We start from the raw sequence: 17,412 nt of genomic DNA, 5'->3' as shown, positions 1-17,412 counted from the left end.
TGCCCGGGCTCGCACTCGGCCACCCCCCGCAGCCCGAGGTGAATCTCCCGTCCGCTCCGGACCGGGGGAGGCGGCAAGCCCTCCTCCATCCAGCCCAGCCCGGACGCGACCCGAGGACTAAGCTCAGCTCCGGCGCCGCGGGGCCGACCTAGGCACCGGCCCCCCCGCGCCGCCTAAGGCGGCCCCCGCCGGGCCCCGCCCCGGGTCCCAGCCTGGCTCTTCCGGGTCGGGCGCTCCGGGTCCGCCTCACGCCGCGGCTAGGGGGGTGGCAGCAGCGCTAGGGTGCGGCCCCCCAACGGTGGCGCAGCCATGCCGGTGGCGGGCGAGCGGAGCGCGGCACGGAGGGAGGCCATGGGGCGGCGGCTGGCGCGGTTCGCGGCGCTCAGAGGTGGGGCGGCCCCACGCGGAACGGGACGGGTGGGGAGGCGGCGCGGGCCCGGCCCACCCGAGCCGAGCCGCGTTCGCCGTGGGGCTGTGGAGCGCTCGCCCTGCGGCCGGCCCGCGGGGGTCTTGTGGGTCGGGTGTGCCTTGTCAGACCCCAGGGCGCCTGGGGCTTTGGCGCGGCGCTCCGGAGGGGTCGGTTGTGCCTGCCCGCTCACCCCCCCGGTGCGCCTGACGCGGATGCCGCTCTGCCGACAGGGAAGGCCGCCCGCCCCGGCGAGTTCTGGGACGTCGTGGCGGTGACGGCCGCCGACGCGGAGCAGGCGCTCGCCTACCGACAGCAGCTGGCTGAGAAGCTGAGCAGAAAGGAACTGCCGCTGGGGGCGCGGTACCATGTTTTTGTGGATCCACCTGGACCGAAAATCGGTGGGCACCCGTTGTAGGCTTTCCCCTTGCTCTCGCAGGAACGAGCCCGCGTCAGCTCTGCAGGCAGCTGGTTTGGCTTCAGAGGGACAGAAGGGGCTCCGTGACGCTGGCCAGGCCTCTCCTGTCCGGCCGACCGAGGGCTGCCCTGACTTCGGTTCCTGCTCGAGGTCAAGCAGGGTTTGATGTAGATCTAAAAAGAAGGAAGAGTCGCGGCGTGCGGTGAGAGTCCAGCACCTCACAGGCACGTGTGCTGGACACGGACGTGGAGCGGGTCGCAGTGTGCGCAGCGTGTCCTGCCTGCACGGCGAGTGCTGGCGTAGCAGCAGCGGGGGTACTGGCACACCCCACGGGGAGCAGGTGCAGCACCTCGTGGTGTTACTGTACGAGTTACACTCGCTTGATATACTATATGTTCATTTAATACATTTATACTCGTAATACACTTATATAATGATACTCATTTTTGGTCAGGTGGAAGTAGGCTTTGTGCTTATGTGCTATGCCAGCTGTCTCCTGCAATGAAAGGGCTCCAAAATGCTGCTAAAGTCTGAAGTATTAATTAAACCACAAGTGTTGGTTCTAATGCCATTAAATAGTGTGTAGTTTGGATTCAGTTGTGCAACTGCTAGCATCATGGGTTGGCTGCTTTTTCGGACTTAATGTAAGTTAATTTTGGCCTTTACACTTAGCCTTGTACTACCTGGGACTCCACCGTGATGGTTTTGAATGAGTGCATGCTGGTGATGCTATATGGCTCTTCTGGCTGTATCGTATGGAATACAGACCAACACTAACTCATGGTTTTTTATAAATTCATACTTCTTACCTTAACCTGATTGTTTAAATTTAAATACTTTGAATATGTTTTAATATATTACCCAACACACAGCAAAAACCTAGAAGAAAATAGTCTGGCTGTCCACAATATCATCCTATAATTCTTAATACCTGTTCGCTTTGATGTAGAAAGTAACTAATCTCAGTAGTCTTGTCTGCAGTGTAGAATAATAGGCAGAGATTAATTTTGAGAAATCTGGCAATTATAAGTTGTAGGAGCACATGAAAATATCCCAAACCGTTTCCTCGTATCCCAAACATTTTTCCTCATTTCCATATTGTAAATGTCAAAAGTACTTTTGAACATGTGCTTCAAGCCAGTAGTGAAATTTTGTGTGACTTGTTTCCTACTGGAGCCAGTTTTCATGGTTACGTCATGGCCTGATGAAATGGTGAAATGCTTCAAATGCTGGGGCTGTTCAGAGAATAACTGGGAAGGGAAAACATGGTATTTTCCCAAGAGCTGTCTACTCAAGATGTCCTCCCCTCTGAGTGCACAAGGCTTCCAAAGTGACTGTCCATCATCTTCTTTGCGTGATTTTATCAACTACGATACAGTGGAAACACTGTTCGGTCAGAACTGGTTTAGGAAATTTCAGATAGGTATCTGTGCATCCATTGACACTCGGTTTGATTAAAAGAACCTCTCTGCAGTCATAAGGACTTTTTTAAAAATAAATGACACGTTTTCTGCAGCAGAAGGCAGCATTTGAAACATGTTTCCTGATCACCCTGCCACAGCACCAGGTCCCAGTATGCTTCACATGTCAATGCAGACATTATTGGTGCTCTTTTCAGCAGATACTGAAATATTTTTCTTTAGGAAATGGTGGGTCAACCCTTCATGTTCTTCGATGCTTGGAAGATCTATATGGTGATAAATGGACTTCTTTTATTGTGCTGCTAATTCATTCTGGTACATTCTATTTTACATTTCACACTCTAAAGTTGTACCCCTTTTTTTTTTTCCCCTAATAATAATATGATGGCGGAGTCAGAGTTCTGAAATACAGTTCCCTCAGAAAAGGAATTCCAAATGTATCTGATCTGATCATTTGAATTTAGATTGATACTGAGGAGATATTACTGTCACTTAAGCATTTCTTCTCGGCACTTAAGTTGTTCAGTCAAACAGTGGAGAAAGCAGTGTAATTCAGAGTATCTGAATTAAGCTCTTGCCTTGAAATACCCATTGAAGGAGCATGGCCCTCTCTGTAGGGGACCTAGAGGTCCTCATAACTACAGGCAGACTGAATACTTGCCGCCTTATCCAATTAGTCAGAACACTTCCAAAAGGTGCACCGGTTTTGCAGAGAAGAAAGAAACCAGGTAATAACAAGTCACCTGACCAAACCACTGCTTGTTTGACTTATCTCTGACTTAAAATTCCCAGTCGGGGTGCAGGGGTCCTCCTTTTTTTCAAGCGAAAAGCAGGCATCATTTGCTTTCTTCGCTTTAGTTATAGACAAGCGGTCCATACTCCAGCTCTGAAGCAAGCTAAAGGTAGTGATACCAACCACAATTTTAGTATAAGCTGTTTAAGGCATGCTAAATTTTGGACATAAGGTCAGATCTGCTTTGAGAAATGTTTGAAGAAGAAAGATTGATGATTTTTTTGCATCTGTCATTTTTTGAGGAATACTTAGTATATGACCAAGCCGGGGGAGGGGGGGCACGGTTTATACCTTTGTGTATATGTAAAATAGCTGTACAGGTTTAGTTTTTGCTGACTTATATACAGTGTCTCTGTATAATTAAAAATGTCTTTTTCTTCAAGGTGGTTACAGTCGACGTTTACCAAATGCAAGTGCACTGGGAAAGATTTTCACAGCTTTGCCTTTTGGTGATCCCATTTACCAGATGTTGGAACTGAAGCTTGCCATGTACATTGATTTCCCCAGTCACATGAAACCAGGAATTCTCATTACATGTTCGGACGACATAGAACTTTACAGCACTGGAGTTGAAGAAACCATCACATTTGATAAACCTGGATTTACCGCATTAGCTCACCCTTCAGATTTGACAGTTGGGACCACTCACGGAGTGTTTGTTTTAGATCCATCCAGTTTTTCAGGAAAAGGAGAACTTGAATACACATCTTGCCGTCATTTCCTGCACAAGCCCGATATTGAGACGATGCGCCAGTGTGGTGCAGTATGCGTAAGAGGGAATTGTTCTCAGCTAAGTTCCTCTGGAGACGACAGCGACTCAGAAATGGACTCAGAGTGTGTGTATACAGACAGTATCTTTTACATGGATCATAGCATTGCAAAACAATTACTGACATTTTATAAGCAGATGGGCACGCTTTGCTGTGAAATAGATGCATATGGTGACTTCCTTCAGGCCCTGGGACCTGGAGCCACTCAAGATTACACAAAAAATACCAGTAACGTCACGAAAGAGGAATCACAGTTAGTAGAAGTACGGCAGAAGCTATACTCTCTTCTGAAAGGAACTACGCTTAATGTTATAGTCTTAAACAACTCTAAGTTCTATCACATTGGAACTATGCAAGAGTATTTGTTTCATTTTACATCTGATAGCAAACTGAAATTTGAGCTTGACTTACTGTCTGTGGCTTTTAGCATCTTTTCTGACAAAGCTGAGACCTTGGATCAGTCAGCAAGTATCATTCAAAGCATACTTGAGCCTGGATGTTTTATAGGACCTGGATCCGTTATTGAATACTCTAGAATTGGACCTGAAGTCTCAGTAGGGAAGAACAGCATTATTAGCGGATCGTACATAAATTTGAAAGTAGACATACCTTCAAACTGTTTTCTGAGTTCATTAAGTATAAAAATTAACGATCGAGTAAAGTATGTAAGTATGGTGTTTAGTGTAGAAGATGACTTGAAAAAGAGTGTGAAATTGTTGTCAGATATACATTCACTCCAGTTTGTTGGAGTCAGCTTACTGGTATGTTTGGACCTCTGGGGTGTAAAGATTTCAGACCAGCTCTTCTCCAGTGAGAACACAGGTTTGGGGTTGTGGACTGCTAGGATTTTTCCTGTTTGTTCTACTTTAAGTGAATCAGTTAGAACGTCATTAAAAATGTTAAATTCTGTGCAGCACATGTCAGCTTTTAAATTGAATGGCTTTAAGCTCTTGTCTGTTGAAGAAATGCTCACCTACAAAGATGTAGAAGACATGTTGAAGTTTAGGAAGCAAATTTATGATGAAATCTGTCTACAAAGACAAAAAGAGAAGTCTGATTTGTAGAAGGAACGGTTCTTGAACAAATTTCCTGTTTTCATTTGTGGATGATTGATTACTTCCCAGCTTGTAAAAATCATAAGGAAAAAAAGTACACAGATCTTTTCTCTGATTCCATTGAAGTAGAAATAATGAAATTGTATTAATGACGTTGATGTAGCATAACGTTAATAATGCAACAAATGCAGATAAACTATTCTTTTGATGAAAGAAGTAATGAAATATTTCAGATCTCTGAAAACACTAATTGGTGAATTTTCTTGGGGTGCACAAGTTATTATGTTTTGTAGTCTTTTGTCAATAAGAATATGATACAGAACAAATTAATTAGAAATTTGACTGAAAACTGCTTTAAAAGTTTTTCAAAGTAGAACGTTCGCTCCAGCAACATGGCATGATATAGCAATAACTTACGTTTCTCTCTTTTCATGCTGCCTTTTTACAGTAGTGTTTCAAATAGGTAGAGATAAATTTATTAAAAGTACTTTTTAAAACAGGACATCTTGTCTTAAGATTTAATCTTTTTTTTTTTCATTTTGTAATTTTTTATACTTTCTTGTTTTTCATCCGAGGAAAAAGATTTGCATGAGAGATCATTCTTTCCCTTGTGACTAATAATATTGGGGTCAAAACCTGGTATCAAGACATACTGATTTATTTTTTTTTTACTGTTAGTCATTTGGAAGCTGGTAGTTTGATTGGGCAGCTACCAACTTTTTGTTATCCACAGATGGACTGATATGTGCCACATGAAAACCTACATTTCTTATTTCTCTAAACTGAACTGTCAGAGTCCCTGGAGTGATGCTTAATGCTCATGCAGACCAGCGGAGTAAACAACAACAGAGAGGTTAACTATTGTGAGTGGTACCACGATGCACATCTTCAGAGAAACACACAATATCTAGTCTCTCTTCCCCTTCTCCACCTTTTACTAATAAAGATGTCCTTTTGTTTCTAGTTTAGGTGCCAAAGGTCCAGCTCCAAATAGGTAAGTTGCTTTTTATACTTTCTGTTCAGGCCTGATCAAAAAGGAAAGTGCCTTTTCTTTGTGTACAACTTTAAATGTACTTTTCTCTGTTCCCTCTTCCCTGCCCCCCTTTTTTAAAAATCTAGGAAGTGTCATGCTAGGTCATGCCAGTGTTCCATCTAGCCCAGTATTATGTCTTAGGCTGTGGCACCACAAAGATGCTGTGCAGGGAGAGCATGCAAGCCTATCCAGTTCTGTGATCCTCTGTTTTCAACAGCTCATTACATAAACAATCGGTATATACTTTAGTACTACAAGGTGGAAAAAAGCTTGTTCACACTAAGTTTATATTCAGATACCTCAAATAATTTATTTTTAATTTTGCTTCTGTAATGACTGCATTTTTAATTTTTCCATGTCATGCTACTTTTAAGAATGTGCTGTGTATTATATCAATGTAATTTGACTGCAAACACAATGCATCTTTTTCTTTTGACTTTACCAATGGGTTTTCATGTTCTGTTTAATGTTTCATTATAGCAGTTTATCTCCCTACTGACTGAATTCCCTAATAGCATCTTTCTTATGCCACCTACAAGATAGTAGTGTAATATCTCATGAATATTACCCAAGCTGGTTTAACCTTCACCAAGTTTCTTCCTCATTGATAAAGAAACCTTTCAAGAGACATAGTATTTTTCCTGAGCATCTCTTCTGAACAAGAAGAAATACAAAGGAGCGAGACATGGAGGTTTGGAATTGCTGAGGTTGACTTCAAAGGAATAAGGAGAATTTCTGAGCAAACAGAGGTTTTAAAAGTCCGTATAAAATACTAGTTTAACAATGGAAAGAGCAGTAGATTTGAGAACATTAAGGTCCAAGACAAATGCATAAAATCACAAAGTAAAAATAGAACATGGAGCATGAAATTGTGGTTTGTGTATCATCCTATTTGCATAATCTATTCATCTATTGTTAGAGTATACAAAATGTTTTGGGAAAAGCAAATGTTTGATACGGACTTTGGATCTTCAGTTGGAGATCAAACTTTGTTCTGAAAACACTTCCCTGATGATTGCTTTACTGCTAGACAAGCTTTCTGCATGTTTAGTAACAGTAAAATGAAGCTGCGTTCTTTTAACGTGATTATTCACTTTAACTGTTACAATTGCATTTATTCTAAATTCCCTAAGTACCATGTATTGATTTCATTACTGAAAGCAATCTGGATATAAATAGAAAATGGATTTGCTTCTGACACGTAAGGAACAGAAAAAAAGAAGGAGGAAAAGCATACTGACTAAATGGCTTTTGGAAAGTGTTGGGGTAGACTTGATCAAATCGCAGCTGCTATGGTCTTGGAAGCAGTGTTCTTCCAAGAAAAAAAAAACAAACCAGGAGTGGAATCCTGGTCGTAGTGTTAGACTACCATGCTTGGCATCAGGGTCAACAGGCTGCCTCAGGCTCTGTCAGTCCACCAAGTGCACGAGGAGGGGTAAGAGGTACTTCTTAGAGTATTTCTCTCTCAGATTTTTTTTCCTGGCATGCTGCTGTCCTGCCCTGGACTGCTCGGATGTGCTGGCCCAGCTGCAACCAGGATGGGTAAGAAATAACTACTCACACCCCTGCAGAAAGTAGTATCCTCTGGGATGTGCTGTTCATTACTGTCATTCCTTAACCTAGCCTCTGCGTCAGAATGATCCAAGTTACTATGAAACAGTAGGTGTTAACACAAAAATTCTGTCATTCTGACATTCTGTGTTGGAGAGTGAACGTGTCGATTTGACAGGGCGGTAATCTCTACTGGTAATCCCTTAACCTCAACAGCCTGCAGGTCTGACCGTAAACCCAGGCTCACACTCTTGTGGTAAGTGGTGTGAGCCTGGCGGGTGCTCGTTAGGGTCCACAAAGAAGCCCGACACTTGCAAACAGTGAACGCTCATAAAAACCCCAGATTACGCAATTCACAGATAACTGCTGGAAAGCTCAGTTGTGTCTTTCTCAGAGGGCAATAACACTTTCACTGTGCTTAGTCCTGCTGTCAAGGATCTAAATGAGGAAAACTTCTGTAAAGATTTGCTGAAAGTATTCTTTGGCCATGGCCCCAGAGAGCGTGGCTGTACTACAGGCAGTGTACAAAAGAGCTGGATGTCGGCATACCTCAAAACATGAAATTTTTTTGGTTCATGATCTTATCTCCTGCTGTGCAGTTTGTAGAGCGCAGCCCCATGAAGCTATTAAAACAAATGGTGTCCGTGTTTAAACACACCAAATGTGCGGTCAGATGCTGCTTCATTTATAGCTCTTAAAATATGTGACTGAGTTGAATAGCTTGTGGCTAAACACTTCAGTTAGGAGCTAGAAATATTTTCTTAACCTTTGAATAAAGGCCTAAGATACCTTTTTTTGCAAACCTGTGAAGCATGTAATGTCCAGTCTCATTTCACAGTTCTTAGCAGCATGTCAATGAATTGCCCTGTTAGGAAATAAAACATTTAGATTTTGAGGTAAAGAACTTAACAAAAAAAAAATCTGTTGTAGTGGAATAAGCGTAGATTTGATTTACTAGGTAAGACACATTAGACTGCTTTAAGTCTTTATGCCACCCCATGCTTTCCTTTTACACTAAATATTTTTGTCTCAAATTTTAGAAAGCGCATTTTGGTCAATATTAGCCATAGGTAACGTCAGCAGGCTTAATGAATTTATTCCACAGGTATTGAAATACCCGGATTTGTAATATTTTTCATTTTTAAACTACAATCAAGTTTAATGTAATATTTTATTTAAAACATTAAAAATTATATTTTATTAAAAACACTAAAAATTATCATTTAATACAGAGCTCTATTAATTATTTTCCTATATGTTCTTATATCATATAGGGTTATGTGTGTGCATGTTCACACATTCTGAAAATTCATTCTTGGACTCCACACTTAGGAATAAACACTTCTATATAAAAGCTTCCACTAACTTCTACTGAGCCACAGGAAGCGCATGTTTGCCCATTAAATTTCTAATGCATCCATAATCCTTTGTGGTCTTTCTTACTATCAATAAAATTGTCATTGTGAAGTATGAGATTAGAAAGTTTATGGAAATGTTAAGAGAAAATGGACCATGCCATAGAGAATGTTAGTGCATGAAGGCTGATAATGGTATTGGCAATCCAGGCATCAATCTGTCAAGGGCTGGTGGAATTTAAAAATTAAAATATGCATCCATTGCACTTTGATGAATTGTTGAAAGGATTTGGTAGACATGAGGCATATTGTTCTGCAGGTTTTTTTGTGAGTTTTAAATGCTGAAACGTGGCTTTACCCTGCCAAGCTACAGAAAGTAGCTAGTTTTGTTGATTTTCCTGTATCAGCTTCAGAATAAAATCTGAAAACCTGAAATGCATACCCTATTTGATTGAAGTCACTAGGAGTTTTGCTTTTGATTTAAGCAGGGGCCAGGATTTTGCCCCTGGCAAGCACGTTGGTGGACCAAAGGTTTCTGGAGTCCACCAGGGATAAGAATCTCTGAAGTGAAGGAGAACAAGAGCTGCAGATCTCTCATTGAGTATCCTGACAGCGAGTGTTACAGCCCTGCATACACCTGCCAAACCTTCGCTAATCTACTGCGCCTTGCTGTGCAGCTTCTTGAGTTCTGTGGGGTGTGGGCATTGGGTGAGCAGGGGATCAGTAGGCAAAGAAAGCCCTGGAGCTGCAGAGCACAGAAATAGTTGCAAGGAAAACAGTCTCTAGCGGATGTAATGTCATTTTTGAGTTAACATGATATTTCTGTCAAAAGAAGGAGAGAGAGAGAGAGGAGATGACCGATAACTGAGTATTTGTATGTATCCCTAATGACACATTTGAAAAATAATGTCTTTAGGCATGAGATAACTCTTTGGTGTATGTCTTGCAGCTATTTATGAAGTGTGCATTTTTTAGCTATAACAAGTTCCAGTCCTTACAACAAGGGCTATCTTGTAGTGTGATCAAATCTTATTAAAATCAAAAGGACTTCAGGCTGGACACTTCCTGACTATAATAATCTGTTTGATGTGCACAATATGTGTAAGTATTTTATTCGTATTGCATTTTACAAACTTTAGCTAATCTTTCTTTTTCACAATCTGCGGTTAAGGTAGATGACAACAATTTTCTTACGCAATCACCTGGGATAAACTTGTCCCAAGGAAATTGAGAGACCTGTGCAAGGCCCCACAGTAAAATTTAACAGCAAGATAATAGCAATTATGGGGTTGCTGGTTTCTAGTATCAGACTCTGAAAACAAGACCATCATGGCATCCTGGCCCATGATTTTCCTCCAGTCTGAGTAATAAAGGATGCAATGCTGAAGGCAGGACCTTCTAAGAACAGGAGGCATCTACTGAAATTTGGAGTTTGATTTTGATTAAGGCTTATTGAGTTTCCTAGATGGATGCAGTTTTTGTACGGGCCTCTAGATCATTGCCTGGCTCCATCTATCCTGAAATGCAACTCAGGCTGGTACAGTCTCAAATAAAACCAAGATGAGTGTTTAATGATTTTATTCATGTCAGCTTTCTTCATTTAATTAGTTTTGCTCTGCAGTGCAATAATAGGGCTCGTAATGAACATCATCTTAATGATTTCCCTGAATGCTTTGAAAGCATGCTATAATGAACAGAGATTTAGCCATACTGTATATATTACACTATGAAATTTGAGAGAGGAAGATTATTTCAGTAACCTTTTAGGCAGGAAATTGAAATCTGAGAAATTGGGCACTTAAAAAAGAACACAAGGGAAGGCAGCTGAAATAAAAATGAGCAGCTGAAAGATACCTGTGCCAGAAGGATTTGGGGAACTGACAAAAGAAAGTAAGCTCCAACAATCATTTGGATCTGTGTAGAAATGTTCTTGACTTGGACAGGGAGTTTGTCTGTACTGGAGCTCAGCGGTTCCAGCCTCTTCTCGTTCCTAAATCTCTGATGCAACAGCTTCATTTTCTCCTCTCTGCCCATGTGGAAGATTAATCCCTGTGCAAATGCCACTGTAGTATTGTGAGAACAAAAATAGCAGTACTATTCTTCTGTACACTTCTTTTAATCCACTGCCACAGAGAAGCCATTGTAAACACCTGTTTCATTATATGGGCTACAGAGTTCCTTGTACTTTATTTTCATAAAAATGCTTTTTCTTTTACCATCCTTTTCATTTTCTGTGACACATCTGAATGTCACCAGAATGACATTGAAATGTATAGGAGCAACTTACAGCCTCTCGAAGTAAATGATAGATATGGATATGTTCTAATTAATTTGAAATAAAGATCATTTCAAAAGGCTTAATCCTGTAAAGGCTCATGGTGAAGGACATTTAAAACCAGAAATGGGAAAAGAATTTTTCACGTTTCTCTTGTAAGATTGGACATGACAGCTGCACATTCCAAACATAAAACTGCAATAAAAAAATTAATCAAAGAAATTTGTACAGCTCAGTATTCTGTAAACATCACATGTGAAGACTTTACTCACTGAAAAACATTGCTCTTGACAGTTTAGTGCTACTTGTATAGTTGATAATTAGAACTGGCCTAACACAGTAGTCAGTTTCTTCTCTGTTTGCAAACGGTCTGCAAACAGGCTCTGCGATTATTATTAGTTTTTGTCTTTTTTTTTCCCCCTAGTTTCAATTATTCTGCAACTGCTCCACATAGTCTATGATGTGAATGCCTCAAGAATTCACCTGAAAGTTGCTTTCATGGTGAACAAAGCTGTTGCATTGACTTCACTGCCTGACTGGATTACCGTCCTGTGCTGTAGTTTCCAGTGGTCTTCCCTGAGTGTCCATATGAATGAATCTTCACCCACACAAATGTTTGCAAAGAGTGAATAAAAACATGGTATAGAAACTGATGACTTCTTTTTCGATGTATTTCCATAAAGTAGATGGTACTAGAATATAAATAGTATGCAAGGCATTTACTTCTTTTAAAGCAAGTACTTTTATCTCTATCTTGTCACGGAAATGTAATGCTCTTACTTCATAAAGCTGTTGTATTAAAATGCATTTTCTGTGCAGAAGTGAACAGAACATTTCTTCGGCTTTGGAGTCTGTCCTGGTTCTGTTTCTGTCATAGTTTGCTTGGTCTGGATGGAAGAAAAGTCTTGTTCTTCAGGCCACAAGGAGTGCCAAAACTTATTTTGTCAATTCCAGATTTTTTTCCTGGCATTTCACTCCCCGCTGTGAGTCATCACCCCTCAGCTCACCTCTGCTGGAGTGTCCCACTTCTTCAAGCGATTTTCCACTAAGCTTGTAACTGCCCTTAGAGCTGCTGGATCCCACCTCTGGCTACAGTCACAGTATGGGAGCCTCACCTCTCCTTCCATCACAGGGCCTCACCTCACAGTGCCACACCTCTCCTCCTGTCACTGCGCCCCGCCTCACCACTCGGCACCTCTCCTCCTGTCGCTGTGCCTCATTGCACTGCACCTTGCCTCACACCATCTCAGCGCATCTCTTCTCGCCTCACTGTGTCTCACAAGGCCTCTCCTCACCTCACCTTGTCTCACCACTCCTCGCCTCACTGCTCTGTGGCTTGCCTCATATCATCCCACCATGTATCTCACCTCGCTGCTCTGCCCCGCCTCGCCTCCGCTCACGGTGCCTCTCCTCAGCTTACAGCACCTGGCCTCAGTGCTTTTGTGCCTCGTCTCAGCACGCCTCACCTCGCCACTCTTCACATCACCTTTAGGCTCCTTCCTTTGCCTCGCATCACCTTGCCTCTCCTTTAGCTGCGGTTGAAAGCCTTTTCCCTCCTTTCCTCCCTGCAGGCAGCGCCACATCAGCTGAGGGAGTGGGACAGAGGCGCTGCCCATGGCACGTGGAGCTGGCGCTGCCCATGGCACGTGGGGCTGGCACAGCCACACTTGGGATTTCTCCCAGAGACAGTGGGAGCTGCGGCACCAAAGCCAGCCAGAAAAGGGGGGCTCCTGAGCCAAGGAGCTATCACAGGCCTGTTTCAGGACATCCTGTGATTTTTACCTAAACTGACAAACTTCCAGTTTGGATTGTACCGTGCATCCAAGCCCCAAAGTGACAGCAGGCTGAAGCCAAGCCCTTCTGAAGCCCTAATATGCATGGAGCAGCTGAGTCACTGCCATGGCGAGTCCCCCACCACAGTCAGGGTACCGTCAGCTCCTCCGCAGTACCCTGCCTCTCCCTTCAGCTAGCCCAGGCTGGGCGGGTAGCGTTGGTATCAGCCTTAGCTGCTCCATGGGGATAAGCCTGGTGAGGGCTGAGAAGCATGCAGAAATCAAGCCACAAGGTCCATCCTGGCATGTTCAGGGACTTGGAGGGGAGAAGGTTACATTTTTACAGCCTTGACCGTAAGGGTTTCTTTTGTACATCTCAAGACTTTTACAAAAAAGGACATTATTATTTACTGTTTTTATTATCACTCCAGTGAAAACTGAAGTGCTTTTACCCAGACCATGGAATAATAGAATTATAGAGTGGTTTGGGTTGGAAGGGACCTTAAAGATCATCTAGTTCCAACCCCCCTGCCATGGGCAGGGACACCTTCCACTAGACCAGGTTGCTCAAAGCCCCATCCAACCTGGCCTTGAACTTCCAGGGATGGGGCATCCACAACTTCTCTGGGCAACCTATTCCAGTGCCTCACCATCCTCATAGTGAAGAATTTCTTCCTTATATCTAATCTAAATCCACCCTCTTTCAGTTTAAAGCCATTACCCTTTGTCCTGTCACTACATGCCCTTGTAAAAAGTCCCTCTCCAGCTTTCTGAAGTAGGCCCCTTCAGCTACTGGAAGGCTGCTGTAAGGTCTCCCCAGAGCCTTCTCTTCTGCAGGCTGAACAACCCCAGCCCTCTCAGCCTGTCTTCACAGGAGATGTGCTCCAGCCCTCTGATCATCTTCATGGCCCTCCTCTGGACTCGCTCCAACAGGTCCATGTCCTTCTTATGTTCGGGGCCCCAGAGCTGAATGCAGCACTCCAGGTGGGGTCTCATGAGAGCAGAGTAGAGGGGCAGAATCACCTCCCTCGACCTACTGGTCACACTTCTTTTGATGCAGCCCAGGATACGGTTGGCTTTCTGGGCTGCAAGCGCACATTGCTGGCTCATGTTGAGCTTTTCATCAACCAATGCCCCCAAGTCCTTCTCCTCAGGGCTGTTCTCAATCCATTCTCCGCCCAGCCTGTATTTGTGCTTGGGATTGCCCTGACCCATGTGCAGGACCTTGCACTTGGCCTTGTTGAACCTCGTGAGGTTCGCACGGGCCCACCTCTCAAGCCTGTCAAGGTCCCTCTGAATGGCATCCCTTCCCTCCAGCATGTTGACTGCACCACACAGCTTGGTGTTGTCGGCAAACTTGCCGAGGGTGCACTCAATCCCACTGTCCATGTCGCCGACAAAGATGTTACACAGCGCCGGTCCTAATACTGACCCCTGAGGAACACCACTCATCACTGGTCTCCACTTCGACATCGAGCTGTTGACTGCAACTCTTCGAGTGCGACCATCCAGACAATTCCTTACCCACCGAGTGGTCCATCTGTCAAATCCATGTCTCTCCAATTTAGAGACAAGGATGTTGTGCGGGACAGTGTCAAATGCTTTGCACAAATCCAGGTAGATGACGTCAGTTGCTCTTCCCTTATCCACCAACACTGTGACCCCACCATAGAAGGTCACCAAATTTGTCAGGCACGATTTGCCCTTAGTGAAGCCATGTTGGCTGTCACCAGTCACCTCCTTATTTTCCATGTGCCTTAGCATAGTTTCTAGGAGGATCTGCTCCATGATCTTGCCAGGCACAGAGGTGAGACTGATTGGCCTGTAGTTTCCCAGGTCTTCCTTTTTTCCCTTTTTAAAAATGGGGGTTATGTTTCCCCTTTTCCAGTCAGTGGGAACTTCAGTGGACTGCCACGATTTCTCAAATATGATGGATAGTGGCTTGGCAACTTCATCCACCAGTTCCCTCAGGACCCACGGATAGATCTCATCAGGTCCCATGGACTTGTGTACCTTCAGGTTCCTTAGATGGTCTCAAACCTGATCGTCTTCTACAGTGGGCAGTTCTTCATTCTCCCAGTCCCTGCCTTTGCCTCCTGTGACTTGGGCAGTGTGGCTAGAGCACTTGCTGGTCAAGACCAAGGCAAAAAAGTCATTGAGTACCTCAGCCTTCTCCATATACCGGGTAACCAGGTCTCCTGTTTCCTTCCAGAGAGGGCCCACATTTTCCCTCGTCTTCCTTTTATCCCCGATGTACCTATAGAAGCTTTTCTTGTTGCCCTTGACATCCCTGGCCAGATTTAATTCTATCAGGGCTTTAGCTTTCCTAACCTGATCCCTGGCTGCTCGGACAATTTCTCTGTATTCCTCCCAGGCTACCTGTCTTTGCTTCCACCCTCTGTAGGTGTATCATGTGACACGGTAGTGGAAAAGTGAAAAATCAAGCATGTATCTCCTGCCTTTGGAGATGCCATACGAATGATCCACACAAGACGTACTGTCCCAGGAGGCGGCTGCCCGCCAGCTGGTCTCTGCTGCAGCTGGCAGGTGCTAGCAGCTCCTGTGAACAAACCTGAGCTGCATTCACAGCAGCTGCTGCAGACAAGGTTTGCTGAGGGCAGGCAATGGCACCATGGAGCGCTCCCAGTATTTTCTGTGTCCCTGGCGTGCGAGGCAGCGCTGAGGGCTGCCACGCGGTGAGGGGAGGTGGCTGGAGGCTGGGGGTGCAAGGGGGAGGCGCAGCACTCCTGAAGGCAGAGCTGTTCCAGGTGACGGGTGCTGGTGCAGCTTCCTTCCCGCTCCGCCGCCATGCAGCTGGCACAGGAGTCGTGGAGCAGAGTGCATAATGCAGTACTGCATGCACACGCTTGGTGCAAAGGAGAAGGCTGAGTCTCAGGTGCCTGAGAACTGATAGAACTGAGTTCAGCAACACCTGCAGCAGAGGCTGAGTACATGCTGCAGGAGCGCAAATACTTGCACAAGTGGTGTGCTGCCATGGCGGCCATGACAGCTGCTGAGACACCCTGTGTCAGAGGCAGGAACCTCTGGCTGGCCCAGCTGCAGGCCCTTCTTTCAGAGCAGCTCCTAAAAGTACGGGCTATAAACAAAAAGGCTAATCTAGCTTATTTGACAATCAAAGGTAAAAATCCTAGTATGATTTTTACCTCTGCTGCATGAATAGATCAGAAAATGTTCAGAAAGTTCCCCTGCTATGACAAGACAAAATGTGTGCACGGCTGAGTTCCTGACGTAGCTCAGGCTGCTGAGGGGGCTGTGTGCTGAAGTGAATGTGTCCCGGGCAGGCCTTTTCACCCCAGTACTCTCTAGCGGGTGGGAGAGATGGACAAAACACTTGTCTTTGGCTGCACAGCCACGGCTGCATTTTAGACATTCGAAGAAAAACAAACAGCACTAAGCTAATAAAAGCAGTGGGAGAAGAGGTACCCATCTTGGTGCTGCTTTTCCAGCTCTTCCAGTTGCTTGGCAACTAGCTGTGGAAGATCAGTTACGAGGCTGGTGCCTTTTTGCAAATACTTGGTTGAATATCACAGGGCATATTATCAAAGCAGTTCAAAGTCTTCTGAAATACATCCTTGGTTTTATGTGTAAATCAGTGCAAATAAATGAATGAGCTCGTGCTGTGTCAGGAGCTATCATAGGAGTGCAAGTTTGTTTACAATGGGATGCAGCATGATGAAGATTTTATATATGTGTATTATATTTACATATCTTCTTGCCTGAAATCCTTAACTGAGAAAACTAAGAACTTATACACAGAACAGCTGCCAAGGTCAATCAACACACGATAAATATATAAATATATATTAGAAATATATATGTGTATATATTTATACACATATATGTATACCAAATAAATTAAAAAAAACAATAAAAGGAGGAAAAGAGACACATACACAAACCAGCATGAATCCCATAATTGGCTGGGACAATACGTGTAAAGTAGTCCCATTTGATAGAAAACACAGGGAAATGGGTATGAAAAGGGTAGACAATAGATGAGCAGATCCGTGCTAACCGGATTATTGAGGAGGTTCAGTCTGTGTGAGTGAAAAGCAATGTTATTTTGCTATTAACCAATCTTTCACAGTTCTTAAGCCCAGACTCTTCCAGGAATGCATCTGTGCACACAGTCTAGATTAATTTTGTCATGGTTTGTTTGCATGTATATGCACACACAGGGCCCAGTTTGCTCAGTTCACCCTTCCAGCTAGCCAAATCATGGGGGTTTTACTACATTACTGTGACACTGGGTCCAAGATAAAATACTAACAAACAGGACAAATTAGGTTGAGCACAGGACTTAGTTACATGTCTATGTAGATCCTGGTCCTCAGCTGTCTTGTACATGGTCTGCTTAGAATACAAACAAAGCAGCTTGATTGTGTCCTCGTTCATTTCTGGAGAAATTCTACCTAGAGCAGGAGCAGCAGCAAAACGACCTCAAGAGTCTCCTCCCTTCTTTGTAAGTCTGTAAGCGGTGACCAGCCCGGCTTCCTCCAGGTCACGTCCTTCACGAGCAGTCTGATCGCCGGTTTAGCCAGC

General features: G+C 44.1%; 1 protein-coding gene across 5 annotated transcripts; it reads left to right on the top strand.

The window, feature by feature from the left end:
* The first annotated feature begins 257 nt into the window (after window positions 1-257).
* On the top strand, window positions 258-5,363 carry LOC143161199 (fucose-1-phosphate guanylyltransferase-like). 5 transcript variants are annotated; one of them, XM_076339920.1, is made up of 4 exons: window positions 258-388; window positions 640-807; window positions 2,468-2,560; window positions 3,422-5,363. In XM_076339920.1, exons 1-4 carry the CDS (start codon window positions 310-312, stop codon window positions 4,870-4,872), a joined length of 1,791 nt encoding a protein of 596 aa, XP_076196035.1. In that variant the 5' UTR covers window positions 258-309; the 3' UTR covers window positions 4,873-5,363. The 5 variants fall into 5 exon arrangements, with proteins under 5 accessions (XP_076196035.1, XP_076196037.1, XP_076196036.1 ...); XM_076339922.1 differs by lacking the exon at window positions 640-807; XM_076339921.1 differs by lacking the exon at window positions 2,468-2,560.
* Window positions 5,364-17,412: the final 12,049 nt, after the last annotated feature.

This window comes from Aptenodytes patagonicus, chromosome 5, assembly GCF_965638725.1.
Source record: "Aptenodytes patagonicus chromosome 5, bAptPat1.pri.cur, whole genome shotgun sequence".
Classification (NCBI taxonomy): domain Eukaryota; kingdom Metazoa; phylum Chordata; class Aves; order Sphenisciformes; family Spheniscidae; genus Aptenodytes; species Aptenodytes patagonicus.
The sequence above is the reverse complement of the archived record's forward strand: the minus strand, read 5'-3'. Positions and strand labels throughout refer to the sequence as shown.

Excerpts from the sequence above, each read along its gene's own strand:
- LOC143161199 (XM_076339920.1), top strand. The coding sequence starts at position 310 with ATGCCGGTGGCGGGCGAGCGGAGCGCGGCACGGAGGGAGGCCATGGGG. Across the intron at positions 808-2,467 it reads TCCACCTGGACCGAAAATCG|GAAATGGTGGGTCAACCCTT; the intron begins GTGGGCACCCGT and ends ATTTTTCTTTAG. Across the intron at positions 2,561-3,421 it reads TGTGCTGCTAATTCATTCTG|GTGGTTACAGTCGACGTTTA; the intron begins GTACATTCTATT and ends TTTTTCTTCAAG.